General features: G+C 43.3%; 1 protein-coding gene across 3 annotated transcripts in view; it reads left to right on the top strand.

The window, feature by feature from the left end:
• Window positions 1-15356, top strand: part of RPH3A (rabphilin 3A) — a 154974-nt gene extending 139618 nt beyond the window's left edge. For all 3 annotated transcript variants that reach the window (XM_075568130.1, XM_075568131.1, XM_075568132.1), the window contains 3 exons: window positions 922-1003; window positions 1919-2015; window positions 7902-15356. In XM_075568130.1, the coding sequence (XP_075424245.1) occupies window positions 922-1003; window positions 1919-2015; window positions 7902-8032 (310 nt within the window). In that variant the 3' untranslated portion in view covers window positions 8033-15356. The remainder of the gene's footprint in view (window positions 1-921; window positions 1004-1918; window positions 2016-7901) is intronic.
• The last annotated feature ends 344 nt before the right edge of the window (window positions 15357-15700 follow it).

The raw sequence follows: 15700 nt of genomic DNA, 5'->3' as shown, positions 1-15700 counted from the left end.
AGTTCGTACGGGAATTCCAGATGCCGTCCGTGTCTTTGACCAGAGGAGGAAACTCCACTTATCCCAATACAACTACATGAGTGGCTGATGTACAGGTGTATCTGCAAAACATATGAGCTTATACAAAGTCCTTTTTGGTTACCCTGAATAAATAGTGATATACCCTTCAGTTTGCCCATATACCACATCATTTACATCTTATCCTAAAGGCCAAAATATTGCTTAGAGCACCACTGACAGAAGATTAAGACTTCTGGAGAGCAAGCCAATTAATTATTTCTACAAAGGAGTGTTGGTGACAGTTTGTAATCATAATACAATATGCTGTGAAGCTGTCTTTCCTTTGCTGTGGAAGATTACAGCTCCATACAAATCAATGGGACTGAAATCTTCCCAAGCAAGGAGAAGATGGCATTATTGAATCTTCTAGCACTGTGTACCTAGCGTGCTCCCCCTACCAGTTACTCACAGCAAAGCAAGGAGCCAGCTACGCTGACGAGTGAGAAACTGTTAAGCTGTGCAGGATGCGTAGGAAAGCAGCTGCAGGCGGTTAATTAATCCCAGGACAGGTGTCAGGATTATCTTAATTGCATGTCTATAGCTAATCATACGTGTCAGTAATGTTTTATAGTATGAAGCATTCATATCGCTGTGAAGGAATTAAACTTTTCACAAGTAAAATTGGGTTTACTGCTCTAACCGCTACATTGTCACAATAGTAGTGCTCATTTGGATGGGAAACCCCCTAAAAATAATAGTATTATTAGGTGAAGCAGTCATTTCCTATTAGTGGATATAGACGGCATTCGGAGCAGGAGAATGGTCCTTACTTTATATGGTCCTACACTTGCATATTCATTTTAAGGACAGGGATAAATGGAACCCACTAAAACAAACACTCATGTTTTGGTTCATTTCAAGGTGGCTGAAACCAGACATGGGAAAGAAAGCAAAGTACAAGACTCAAATTAAAAAAAAAACTCTAAATCCGGAATTCAATGAGGTAAGGATGGCTGGCGAGTAATGGGTTGTGTTAAGCTGCCAGCACACACGGTACAGAGACTTGATTTGAATGCTTACTGTATGTACAACTACTATATATATATATTATTGAAGAATTATATACTGTAAGTACAAATATAGGATAAAGTATCTGTCGCCTACATTTAGCATAGGTTCAACATGATGGACATGTCTTTTTTTTCAACCTCACATACTATGTACCTATTGTATTACGCCATTAAACAGTATCGCAGTGACGGGGAAAATGCAGCACTTCCACCACCAGTCCCCCTGTTGTTTTATTTGGAACAAGGGTGTTCCTGGGGCTCAACCAAGGGCTTTTTTCAGCTCTGGGGAACACCTAGTCCTGCGATACTTACCCGTAAAAGTAGCGCCAGTACTTCCTGTTTTATTTTATTTTTTATATATCCTCCGCGTCACACGGACCAATGGGGAGCTGTGACGGATACAACGGCTTCCTATTGGCCTCTGAAATGCTGGAGATGGAAACCGCCATATTGTTTCTCACCTGCGAGAGTCTGAAATGCGCTACTTTTATCGGTAAGTGACGTGAGAACTGGACATAGCGTGGGTCTCCGGGGGGGAGGGGGAGGGGGGGGTGATTCCCATCATGATGTGGGGGGGGGGAGATTCCATTTATAATGTGTGGGGGGTGGGTAAAAAAGAGCAGGGGGAACAACTTTTTAAATATGTGGCACATGAGTGGGGTATTTAATGCAATTAACCTGACTTTAATGGATAAAACATTTGTGTTGAGTAGTACCAATGATTATTCTAGAAGTACTGTGTTCATCTTTTCTCAGGCACTGTCATCAGTGCTTCCGTGCGAACGCAAACAGGTGTTACTATTCCGTCTTAAATGTTCCATTACTGAAAACCGGCGTTCTGTTTCCAGGAGTTCTTCTATGAAATAAAGCACAGCGATTTGGCAAAGAAACAGCTGGATATATCGGTGTGGGACTACGACATCGGCAAATCCAATGATTATATTGGTAAGTTTAACGTGTACACTTGTGGGGAAATCTATCTCAAGCCAATGAGTGATGTCCGCCTCCAAGGACCGAAATCGGTGACATTTAGGGTTTCTGCGGTTGTTGTAATGTAGCATGTGTCAGGGTCCGCACGTTCACTCGGGTTTAGGTTTTGCTTCTAAAACATTTTTTTGTGTTTTTTGTTTTTGCCTCTAAAAAAATGTGTTTTGTTTTTTTTTTTAAAAAAACGGTACTTCTTTTGGTTTTAATTTTGGATAGGCAGAAAGATGCTAAAATAAAATCATAAACACAATTGGGAAGCTAACATAATATACTGTAACTGAAACATGTAAAATATGTTAAAAACATGTGGTGAGAAACCCCGATCACAGTGGGGTGGGGGGGGGGGGGCGCAACTCGTGTCCTCAAGGCCCCCAAACAGGTCAGGTTTTCAGGATATCCCAGCTTCAGCACAGGTGGCTCAATCAGAGGCTCAGTCGAAGATTGAGCCACCGGAGCTGTGAAGCAAGGACTGATTGAGCCACCTGAGCTGAAGCAGGGACTGATTGAACCACCTGAGCTGAAGCAGGGACTGATTGAACCACCTGTGCTGGTGGGGGGTGGGAGGTCTGGAGTTGAGCACCCCGGCTGTAGGGGATGGGTGCTTGGCCTGGGGTTCTCACTTTGCCTCTAAATCATGTTGATGCTTCGCTTATTCAAAACATGAAGGGTTTTGCTGTAGATTTCACAGCCCACCTCTAAATATTAGTGTTTATATCTGTGGGAATCACTGCAGACTGAGGCTGCAGATGCTAAAAATAAGCGAGGCTCCGAGAGAAGCAATGAGAGATAAATTGCAGGCATCATTGAAATTAACCATACTATTGGAATGATATGCTAAATTCCTATTTATTTCTGCTGCCAGATGTTCAAGTGCCCCAGCCGTGATAGCCACTTACTGAAGGAGTTAAACGGGGATATTCCAAGCATAGTTCCCAACTAACTGCTCAGTAATTTGTAATCAACAGTTCATTCCCATTTAAGTAGCAGAAGCGCCACTGATTGAAGTACTCACACTAAATATGTAAATGTATTTCTCAGCCTCGGAAATGGTCTCGCGCGCGCACTCCTTATAAATAATTTCTCTGCCACCTTTTGTGGGCCCGTCCTATTAAATTGGAGGGATTCTCCAGCCGAATATCTCTTCATTTTGAGAATCAGAACATGGGGAATCTCTCTCAGGCATACACAGTCTTGGCAAGCTCAAAACCCAAACCCACTACATGGTATATATGTTTGTGAGCTAATGAAGGGGTACGCAAACTGTTTTTTTGGGGGGGGGGTGGGCGCGCGGGCGGTTACAGAGGTCCCATGAGGTACAGAGGTCCCATGAGGTACAGAGGTCCCATGCTCTTCCCCAAGGCATTTAAATTAAATGCCGGGAGACCGTGCGAGGCTTGTGTAATTTTACTTACCGTGAGTCGGCCGGCTTGGGCAACGCGGTGTAATTTGACGCTTCAGACTAGGTAAGGGGGGCGCTAGCAGTGGGGGAGAGCAGGCAGGGGGGCGCAAGGCAAAAAGTTTGCACACCCCTGAGCTCTAGTGTATACAACAAAAGATATGAGCCTCAGTGCTACATCCAATGATACACATTATTTAGTACAGGCATACCCCACATTAACGTACGCAATGGGACCGGAGCATGTATGTAAAGCGAAAATTTACTTAAAGTGAAGCACTACCTTTTCCCCACTTATCGATGCATGTACTGTACTGCAATCGTCATATACGTGCATAACCGATGTAAATAACGCATTTGTAACAGGCTCTATAGTCTCCCCGCTTGCGCACAGCTTCGGTACAGGTAGGGAGCCGGCATTGCTGTTCAGGACGTGCTGACAGGCGCATGCGTGAGCTGCCGTTTGCCTAGCGGCGATATGTCCTTACTCGCGAGTGTACTTAAAGTGAGTGTTCTTAAACCGGGGTATGCCTGTACTTTACTATATTCTTTCCTCATAAATATGGGTCATTTAGTTCAATACTTTCACCAAAATATTTTTAGCCCGTAACCAGGTCACGGCGATCCCATTTATACTGTGTTATGCATTTCTTCCTCTGCACAGAGAGACGAGGGGACAGAATACTGCAGCCAAGGGCATGGATGCGTGACCAGTTAAAATTCAAGAAGCACTAGGGGTGATGTGTGAGCTACAGGGCAGTTACACGCACACACTCACGCACGCACTCTCACACTCACTCACACACACCATCTTCAATTTGAACTCTTTAGGCACCGGATATACGTCACACACAGCATTCCTTCGGCTGCAGTTTCCTGTTTCCCCTTCTCTCTATGCAGTGGAAGAAATATATAATATAGAACAATATTGGCAGTGTAGGACCTGCTCATCTGGTGTTACCGAGACGTGTTCACTGGCTTAAAATATTTTGCCAAAAGAATTGAACCGAATGATCCATATTTACGAAGAAAGCATATAGGTGGAATGCCCGGTAATGTACTAAATACCGTGTATTATTGGATGCTGTACTGGGGCTCTTGTCTCTCGTTAATTCTCTCTTGGGCCCGGATCTACAAAACGGTGCTAAGCTTTAGCACGCCTCTGCTCGCGTTCACATGATTGGGCGTAAAGGCGCATTGAAGCTCAGCACCCCATTGTGGATCCGCACCTCGATCTTTGATTCATTGTTTCAGAAGTCTGCAATGCCGACGGTGAATATTTTCATGTTGACATCTCATGTTTAAGGGGTAATAATGGCTGCATTTGTTCACTGTCAGTTATAAATGGCGACTTCATTAAAAATAACGTTAACGGTTTTCTTTAAATCTAAATGGTACTGGGAAGAGGCAGCTCATATGTGTATGCTATTCTTTCTGCTTATTCAGGTGGTCCCATAGCAAGTCAAATCCCCCTCGTAGTAAGGGGTCAAATGTCAAAGTGATCCGCTTTGTAATGTGCTATTTCAGGTCACTTCAGTGGAATAGATTACACAAACTGCTACACAAGTCAGGGCAGTATTAGCCAAGGGAAATTGCATACGTGCTGTAAAGTGGCTACCGAACGCCAGAACTGAGGCAGAATTGAGCAGGATCAGGTGCTGCATCACAAATGAGTGGGTTCAGAGACACTTTCTCTCCTCCAGCTGGTCTGTGCTTGTGCTGATTTACTGGGAAACTAGTCACAGAAGCGATGGACAATGTGCAGATACGTTGTATAAAAGAAGCGCTGTGCAATACTGGAGAGCCAAGATTACCTTACAGGGAACACTGCCGGTAAATGGATCCGGTGCCTAAAAACTAATAAGCATTTGTTTAATGATGCCACCCGTTAATGAAGGAGACACGTGTCTTAATGAACTAGGGAAGCTTTGGGGCTTCAAGTTCAAGTGACATCAAACTTGGGCTTTAAAATACAGAAATAACTAGACTATTAACACTGTAAAAGTACTGTATGGTGGCAGAACCAACCCTTGCCCTTCCTGCTCCCCACCAACAATACAATGCATTCTCATATTAACAGGGAGCTAAATACATATTTTACATCTAATCATCTAGAAACTGCAAGCCCAGCCTTAGAGTATGACTGTGTGACTTCCAAATTAGTTCAAATCAGATTGATGGGTTATTAGAATGTAATGAAAGCAACATGATGGGAACTCTTTAAGCATACTGGATAACTGTACAAAAAATCCATTTATTCTGTGGCTTTAATCTTGAAGTATTCATTATTCCTGCATGGAGGAGTTGTCAACTCTCTATCCAACTATACTGTGCTTTGTATCAAATCCTATCGCAATATCACATCTCTATGTGCAAATCCTATCGCAATATCACATCTCTATGTGCAAATCCTATCGCAATATCACATCTCTATGTGCAAATCCTATCGCAATATCACATCTCTATGTGCAAATCATATCGCAATATCACATCTCTATGTGCAAATCCTATCGCAATATCACATCTCTATGTGCAAATCCTATCGCAATATCACATCTCTATGTGCAAATCCTATCGCAATATCACATCTCTATGTGCAAATCCTATCGCAATATCACATCTTTATGTGCAAATCCTATCGCAATATCCCATCTCTATGTGCAAATCCTATCGCAATATCACATCTCTATGTGCAAATCCTATCGCAATATCCCATCTCTATGTGCAAATCCTATCGCAATATCACATCTCTATGTGCAAATCCTATCGCAATATCACATCTCTATGTGCAAATCCTATCGCAATATCACATCTCTATGTGCAAATCCTATCGCAATATCACATCTCTATGTGCAAATCCTATCGCAATATCACATCTTTATGTGCAAATCCTATCGCAATATCACATCTCTATGTGCAAATCCTATCGCAATATCCCATCTCTATGTGCAAATCCTATCGCAATATCACATCTCTATGTGCAAATCCTATCGCAATATCACATCTCTATGTGCAAATCCTATCGCAATATCACATCTCTATGTGCAAATCCTATCGCAATATCACATCTCTATGTGCAAATCCTATCGCAATATCACATCTCTATGTGCAAATCCTATCGCAATATCACATCTCTATGTGCAAATCCTATCGCAATATCACATCTCTATGTGCAAATCATATCGCAATATCACATCTTTATGTGCAAATCCTATCGCAATATCACATCTTTATGTGCACATGCTGTATTTTTTTAATTTTTTTTAAAAATTACGATCATGTTCACCTATTAAAAAAAAAAAGTGAATGAACTAAGATTTTTGATAATTCTATAGTCGCAAGAACGTTGCATGATGTGGTTAACCAAGAGATTAGTAACAAAGTGAGCAATCATTATTTCTATTGCTCGTTTTGGGATCGCTTCCCCATTCCAGAATCACCAAGGGAAGATGTTTCAAGGCAATTTTGGCCAATGTATTTAGTTACTTTACTATACAATGTGTCACTAGGAGGAGAGTCCCCTAAACACACACACACACACACACACACACACACACACACACACACACACACACACACACACACACACACACACACACACACACACACACACACACACACACACACACACAATAAGATCTATCACATTCTGTATCTTTGGGCACCATCTTTTATTCCCTTTTCTTTGTGGTAAATAAATATCTCTGTGTAACAATCTGCGGCATATGTAGGAATCCCAATTGCCAACGTTAAATTGGCGTAATCAGGGGTGGGGGGGAGGGTATGGTCTTCTTTATAGAGGTGATGTTCTTTTTTGTGAAGACAGTATTGCCTGATGATTGGTGTGCATGTATAGCAAGCGTTCAAGAGATGGTCTCCTGTAGTAAGTACCAACTGCACGCACAACGTAAGGAGTGTGATAGCGCGGGCTTACGGCTGCAGTGTCTCCACACTCCGTATGTTATCCAGTGATAACTATTCTACAACATTCACTGTCTTACAGGAGCTCCTAATACATTACACTTCTCTTCATTACAAGATCTACTGTATTAATCCACGATGATCTTTGGTTTAATTCCAGTTGACCCCAATGGAACACATACTGTATGCCCCGTGCTATTCACTTGCTGTTCTTAAATAGCAGAAGCTGAGCAGCTTACTCTGTACATTCCACAGAGGACTTCAGCTCCATAGTGGATGCTTTCTTAGGACAGCTGGGAAGTTTGGTTTGCCATTCCTTGCAGTGACACAGAATGCTTAGAAAACACCCCTGACCTATCTGTTGTATGCTGCAGGTGGGATTGCACCTTTAAATTGGCCCTTCACCAGGCAACCAAATAAAACAGACACAAGCCTAGCAAACACGAGTCACAAAGCAGATACTAAACCACAGGTTTGACTGTACGATGGGAACACGACCTTACCTTTCATTGGTTTTTCCCTCGCAGGTGGATGTCAGCTGGGCATTACTGCCAAAGGGGAGCATTTAAAGCACTGGTATGAATGCCTGAAGAACAAAGATAAGAAAATTGAACGCTGGCACATTCTACAGAATGAAAACCATGTAGCGAGTGACTGAACGGCAGCGGGGCTGCCTCCCCAACATTCACATTCTGTACCAACTCACTGTAAACTTTTTATGTCTCGTCTTCCAAGGTTATCACACTTTATCTGTAGTATTAGCTATAGAAACAAACCAATAACTATCTGCTCGTAGACTCTTCTTTCATACTGTAGCTTAGGAAAGCAGCGTTTGTGTGCCCTTAGAAATGCAGATGGAAATGATTCCTTAATGATCTTTGTGTTCATTCCTGTCATTGCTTGTTAATACCCACAGCTTTCCTTCCCAGTTGTGATAAAGGCGATTACCTAGGTATAGTTGCATAAAAACTTCCATTAGCAACGTCTCTTCATATTATCCCTGTCTTGGCTACATAATAGATGTTATAGAAGGCAAACCCCTCTCCCCCCCTCCCCTTCCCCCCCTCTCCCCCTCTCCCCTTCCCTCCCTCCCCTCTCCCCCCCCTCTCCCCTCTCCCCCCCTGATACATGTTGTCCTTTTTAACAAATCCTTTGGAAAGGCACAAAGTCTTTTTGTATGATGTTAAATAGTAAAACTAAATCGATCAGATTAGTACACTTGTTTTAAGATGAAATCGTGTAGCAGAGACAGTTGCAGGTTGAGAATCACACGCTATATTATGTAACTCCTCATGTTTGACGCATCTGAGCACAAATCTTTGTGACGTGAATGATAAGAAAATTGAATATAATTGTCTCGTGTTAGCTGGTCCATGACACAACCTACTTAAGTGACGTACAGTACAGTATATGCCCATGGGGCTTATACACAAAGAAGCATTAGCTGAAGAGCGTGCAGTTAACCCATGATTTAATACTCGCTTCTAGCATACGCCATCACTAGAGGTCCTAAAGAAGTAGGGGGAAAAAAATCTCGTCATTTTTTTTGATACATTTGGATTGTAAATTAATCAAATTGCAGATTGAGACAAAGTTTACCATGTATCATAGCTATAAGCATGAATGTTTTTTTACAATGTTCAGGTTACAAAGTCTTAAAATGAGCAATTTTAATCAACATATCGTATAATGCAGCCCATTGAAATGATCGCATATTCTGTGCAGGGGGAGAGAGAGAAATCACTTTTGTATGTAACGCATCATTTCTTTTCCTCTATAGAAATTTGTTTTTTAAATGGAATACATTATATATCTTCCTGCAAATAATAATGATGGTAGGCATGACTCACCCTCGGTTCTCGTGGTACATTTTAGTGTAAGTTGTGCTTGTGAGGCACAGTTGAGATCAGTCAATGCATAGAGGGCAGGAGTGGCCAACTCCAGTCTTCAAGGGCCACCAATACGTTAGGGTTTCTGGATATCCCTGCTTCAGCACAGGTTGTGCAGTCTTTGACTGAAGAGAAATTGCTTGTTAACACCTTCAGTTCTCTCTGGCATTTGGCCATCTGCTCGTCCAGTTATAGATACATTGCTGTGTTGGTAGCTATCCTTCAAACACTTGGTGCCATCCTCCATCAGCACTTACCAGTGGACAGGCCTATGCCCCTAAATGCCATGTCAGTGCCCAGTTAGATAAATAATGACATAGACATTGTTAAGATAACAGTGAGGGAGCTCTGCATGATGAAGATTTTGTGAGGCTTTAGATGTTCGTTATCATAGTTTCCCAACTGTGGCAATTGAACAATGGAATCCATAGCACGTGCTACCAGAAATGTACTTTCTGCGTGAAATTTATTTGCAAATTGTTTGCCGTTGACCATCAGAAGTCAGATGACAAACACTTACATCTCCCAAAAGATTAGCGTATATTAAAAGGGCATATAAAACGAGTGGCTTTTAACCATAGAGCAAAGCATCTTGGGTGTCTTTTATTAATTATGACCTAATTTGTCCATCACTGAAACAGGAGTCAATAAGCTCTATTGTTGGTGTTGGCTGCACTTGGGAGTGTCAGTATTAGAGATGGAAATCGGTTCAAGTTAAAACACTAAGGACGTTTTATCGGAATCAAGACAAGAAAGTAGATCTAGCGTTTAATATTTTCGGAGAATCCCAGCAAAATAAAGCACCAGGTTTATCACGCAAAAGGAATCCTGTTGAAAGTGACATTATTTGTATCTTTGCTTGGCCCGGTGCATGGTATAGCAGCTGCTTCACTTTGAATAACAAAGATACCCATAATACTTTTACATTATAGCACAAGACCAGTTCATTTCACTTCCAGTAAAGGAACCAGTCGGCGGGTTCTGCCTGACAGCAGGATACCCAACTGACATTAGATTAAAAAAAAAAAAACCTTTTGATTAGGGCCTGAAATTGAAGCCTGCATGTTTTCTACTGACCCAGATGGATTCTCATGGACAACTGCACCCAGGAGGGTTCTCCTATTTCAATTTAGTGTGTTCAGTCATTGTGTTTTGGGAATATCCATCATACTATGTAGTCTGCTGAGGTCTTTTCCACGGCTGACACGGATCCCTTGTTTTTCTGGGTGATAATCGCACCTTCAGCATTGGAAGGTTTTGTTGCACTCTGATTTAATTACTCTGTGAATTAATGTTTCGTTATTTGGCTTTTGGAAAGGGAAACAGCAATTATCTGGTTTGCTGTGGGCAATATTATCTGCCTAAGATTCTCAATTCTGCATGGAGCCTTCACTGGCTTGTACTCCTGGGACTTTTCTACTCTGAACACATGAGTCTATCGACTCCTTATCTACCTATAACCTCATTTTACGAGCCTGGAAACCACTGCTTATTGGTGTTTAGGAAGCACAATGCTCACAATAATGACCCCAGTGTTACAGCATTGGTGACCTGTGCATGACACCTTGTAAATACTGAGGTTCCATATCTTATTCCTTGTCTAGGTGAATAATGTCATTATTTACCATTGGAAACCATTGGTGATTATCATTTACAGGGTATGAGAACAATTATTGGTATACGTGCTATCAATCTCTACACGTTCCAAGTATAAAGTAGTCTTCTTTGTATTGTTCTGAGGATTACTGAGCGGGACATATTTAAGGGGGACACGTAGATGTCTTACTCTGGGACTTTTATATATATTTTTTATCAACGGAATTGAGATTTCAACCAAGCCTGTAAAACGTCCCATGTATGTATTTGGAAAGTGCATTTTAAAGCACTGTGATATTTATTTATTTATTCATGCCAAGGACTTCAAATGAAAGCGTGTTACAGCTGTGTGAGGGTATCATGCCATGCAGGATGCGGCTACAGCTGCGTGAGAGCATCATGTCATGCAGGAGGCAGCAACAGCTGTGCGAGGGCATAATGCCATGCAAGAAGCAGCTGCAGCTATGTGAGGGTATCATGCCATGCAGGATGCGGCTACAGCTGCGTGAGAGCATCATGTCATGCAGGAGGCAGCAACAGCTGTGCGAGGGCATAATGCCATGCAGGATGCGGCTACAGCTGCGTGAGAGCATCATGTCATGCAGGTGGCAGCAACAGCTGTGCGAGGGCATAATGGCATGCAAGAAGCAGCTGCAGCTATGTGATGGTATCATGCCATGCAGGATGCAGCTACAACTGGGTGAGGGTATCCTGCCATGCAGGAGGCAGCAACAGCTGTGAGGGTATAATGCCATGCAGGATGCAGCTACAGCTGCGTGAGGATGTGAGGCCATGCAGGAGGCGGCTACAGCTGTGTGAGGATATAGTGCCACGCTGGAAGCAGTTACAGCTGCGCAAGGGTATCCTGCCATGCAGGACGCAGCAATGCAACACTGCCCCCTTTAGGTCTAAAATAGACAAACATCACAGAATCAAAATACTTTTACCGTCCGCCAGGTGTGTAACGTTTGTTTGGGAAACGCCATTGCAGTTCTATTTAAATTCTACACTGCGATTACAATACCACTGTACCACGAAACTCTGTACGTCAGCGAACATATACCGGTACAGTCAGTAATTTACAGTCAAGTGCGAAGCGTTTCCGAAAGCAGCAGTTCTAAGTACAGATGTGACTTGTGCTATTGATAAGAATAGTATCACAACACATCCCAGATGTGCAATGGTACAGCTTACACCAATACAGCACTGCACCATAACCCAGTTAACGGAACAAGTTGCAAAGACTGATATGATTATCTGTGTAATGCACTATATTTGGAGTCCAATATTTGTTTCTGTTTTATATCCGCTTTGTAGTTTTATATTGAAATCATGCAATTGTTCTGCTGAGTGACAATATTGTCCCTCAAAATATATAGCTCACTGACCCCTGAACATCTCAAGTACTGTAGGCTTGTGACTTGCAAATCCCTCTATTTATATTTTGCCATATGATCATGATGAACTTTACAGTATCTGGAATTAATATTGCTCAAGGGTACAATAATATGACTAGTATCGGCATTAGCTTGCGTTCGTTTATTGTGCATCATGAGAAGGGCATTAAGTATTGCGCCCAAGTTACTATACCGTGCTAATTCTGCACCTTAGGCAAGAGATTGTTGATACTATGTATTGTAGCGGTGCTATTACCTATTAATGCTCTACAGCGGGACTCGTCAGCTGGCGACCGGCCGCGCCTTGATCTGCTCTGGCTAATTCCATACCAGTTGGTTAGGCAGCTAGGTACAGGTTTTTTTTACACTGAAACACTCTCGCAGTTAATCTAATGTCGCTATATGTACATGGCACAGAGGTTCTAAAATGCTTGTAAAATGTAACAATACAGGATAATACCCCTTGAAGTCTTTAAATGGATCTATAATGTCATTACCATAAGTGCATGGTTCCTCTACTCCTACAGGTTTTCTGACCTGGAGACCTGGGCCCTTTGGAGAATTGCTTGAGTCCTGCTGTGCAGTTTATTTGGGTATATACACAGATTCTGGAGTGTTGCTATACTGTATTAGTTATATCTGCAGCTAAGCTCGCCTGCTCAATATGCTCTGAAATGTGTCCAGGAACATGGCTGTGGCGTCCTGTGACTGAAGGCCGCAGAATGAGTATGGGCCCGAGAGCCTGTGCATGGCGACGATCAGATCATGTTGAATGAACGAAGCAGGAATGTTCTCTCGAGTAGAAGTGGAAGATGATAACTGTGGCATATCTCCCTTTTTAACCTTATTAAATAGGAGTGCAAGACGTTCTCCATCTTAGTTTAAAGCAGCCGTTCCCCGTGTCCAATTTTTTTAAATCCGCCCCTTTTTTAAAAACAAGTTTGGGGAGCAGGGGACCCCTGGGGGTGAAATGCACCGAGATGCAGATAAAGGTAGCCCATTGCAGTTTCCGCCAGGGGAAACAAAATGGCGGGTTAAATCTCCCGGCATGACACAGGCCAATAAAAAGCCAGATATTGGCCAGCGTGACGCAGGGGATATAAATACCAGGAAGAACAAGTTTCTCCATTTAGGGTAAGTATCTCAGGAACCAGGTGGTTCTCAGGGCTGGAAATGACGCAGGTCCCCCTGTGGCCCGAGATACCAGTAAAGGAGGCGCTGGTACTTCCTGGTATTTAAATCCCACCCGGTTCCCATCACGGTAACAAAAAGGGAGAAGGTGCGACAGGGAGGAAGACTGCTGCTTAAAGGTTTTATTTTGTGCAAGAGCAAAGTGAGCTGGGAAGGACCAGAGTAACAGGACCAGAGTAACAGGAAGAACGTCCATTAACCCGAGAAAAGCCATTTATGTTCTTGTACATGAAATAGTACCTGTGACAGACACCTTCCCCCCGGTCTGCGAGGGTTCGATTTACACCCGGTCTGCGAGGGTTCGATTTACACCCGGTCTGCGAGGGTTCGATTTACACCCGGTCTGTGAGGGTTAGATTTACACCCGGTCTGCGAGGGTTCGATTTACACCCGGTCTGCGAGGGTTCGATTTACACCCGGTCTGTGAGGGTTAGATTTACACCCGGTCTGCGAGGGTTCGATTTACACCCGGTCTGCGAGGGTTCGATTTACACCCGGTCTGTGAGGGTTAGATTTACACCCGGTCTGCGAGGGTTAGATTTACACCCGGTCTGCGAGGGTTCTATTTACACCCGGTCTGCGAGGGTTCTATTTACACCCGGTCTGCGAGGGTTAGATTTACACCCGGTCTGCGAGGGTTAGATTTACACCCGGTCTGCGAGGGTTAGATTTACACCCGGTCTTCGAGGGTTAGATTTACACCCGGTCTGCGTGGGTTAGATTTACACCCGGTCTGCCAGGGTTAGATTTTCCCCTCGTTCTGCGAGGGTTAGATTTACACCCGGTCTGCGAGGGTTATATTGACACCCGGTCTGCGAGGGTTAGATTTACACCCGGTCTGCCAGGGTTAGATTTACACCCGGTCTGCGAGGGTTAGATTGACACCCGGTCTGCGAGGGTTAGATTTACACCCGGTCTGCGAGGGTTATATTGACACCCGGTCTGCGAGGGTTAGATTTACACCCGGTCTGTGAGGGTTAGATTGTATTGACACCCGGTCTGTGAGGGTTATATTGACACCCGGTCTGCGAGGGTTAGATTTACACCCGGTCTGCGAGGGTTAGATTTACACCCGGTCTGCGAGGGTTAGATTTACACTCGGTCTGCGAGGGTTAGATTTACACCCGGTCTGCGAGGGTTATATTGACACCCGGTCTGCGAGGGTTATATTGACACCCGGTCTGTGAGGGTTATATTGTACGGCTCACCGCACTGCTGCTTCAAACAGCGACAGAACAATCACAGGTTGACTTCCTCTGCATTACTCTGAGTAACCGTTCGGCCGCGATGCATTGCGGGCGCCTCTGGCAGCGACGGTTAAAGGCCGCCCCCACCAGCCACGCCGGCGTTATCATCTCGCTGCTTCCCTTTCTCTAGACAATCAGCATTACGAAGCACAGTAACTGTAACCTGGTTATACTGCAGGGTGGGCCACCAACAGGTCAGGTTTTAAGGATATCCACTCCAGCACAGGTGAAGACAGCCACTGATTGAGCCAGCTGTGCTGAAGCAGCACTCTCCTGAAAACCTGACCTGTTGGTGGCCCTTAAGGACTGGAGTTGCCTCCCCCCCCCATTATACTGTACGAGTTGTCATGTTTAGTACATGAACCACCCAAAACATTGATTTAATGCGTCCTCCACATCAGACATATGTGACCCAACAAGAAGACTGTTTTCCCTTGTAAATAACGCATGCACGTATGGACTGGGAATGGTGCTGAGACTTATATGCCGATGTTTGCATTCTAAATAGCATGATGTGATTTTAACAGAAACCTGTCACAACCTGTCCCCCGATATAAAGCTGATGTAACCCAGAAACTAGAAATAATACCGTCTTCCTCTGCATGCAGATAACACACATTTGTCTCTTTGTGTGATGTGTCTAATAAAATAAAATTCAAGAGCTCGCGCTTCCGTTTTTATTTGAGCATTTTTGGTGTTTTGCGACGTCGTTCAGAAAGGCGCCTACTGTATGAGCCCAACTTCTTTTGTGTTATTACATCGCGGTCCCAATTACGTCACTAAATCTTTCTATGGTATGCTTGCTATTTTATTAACATATTTTGCGCATCATTTTTTTCATTACACAGGTATATACTAAAATCCAAAGGTGATCAGTATACATTAGTTCACTATATATTATTTCAGTGTGGATTTCATCGACGTCTGAAAAGTAATAAGTGTTTATTTTATTCTTTGAATACCATAGGATCCTTGTGTGAAAATACAGATCCCGACACACGTTTCA

The sequence above is a fragment of the Ascaphus truei genome, chromosome 13 (assembly GCF_040206685.1).
Source record: "Ascaphus truei isolate aAscTru1 chromosome 13, aAscTru1.hap1, whole genome shotgun sequence".
Lineage (NCBI taxonomy): Eukaryota > Metazoa > Chordata > Amphibia > Anura > Ascaphidae > Ascaphus > Ascaphus truei.
The sequence above is the reverse complement of the archived record's forward strand: the minus strand, read 5'-3'. Positions and strand labels throughout refer to the sequence as shown.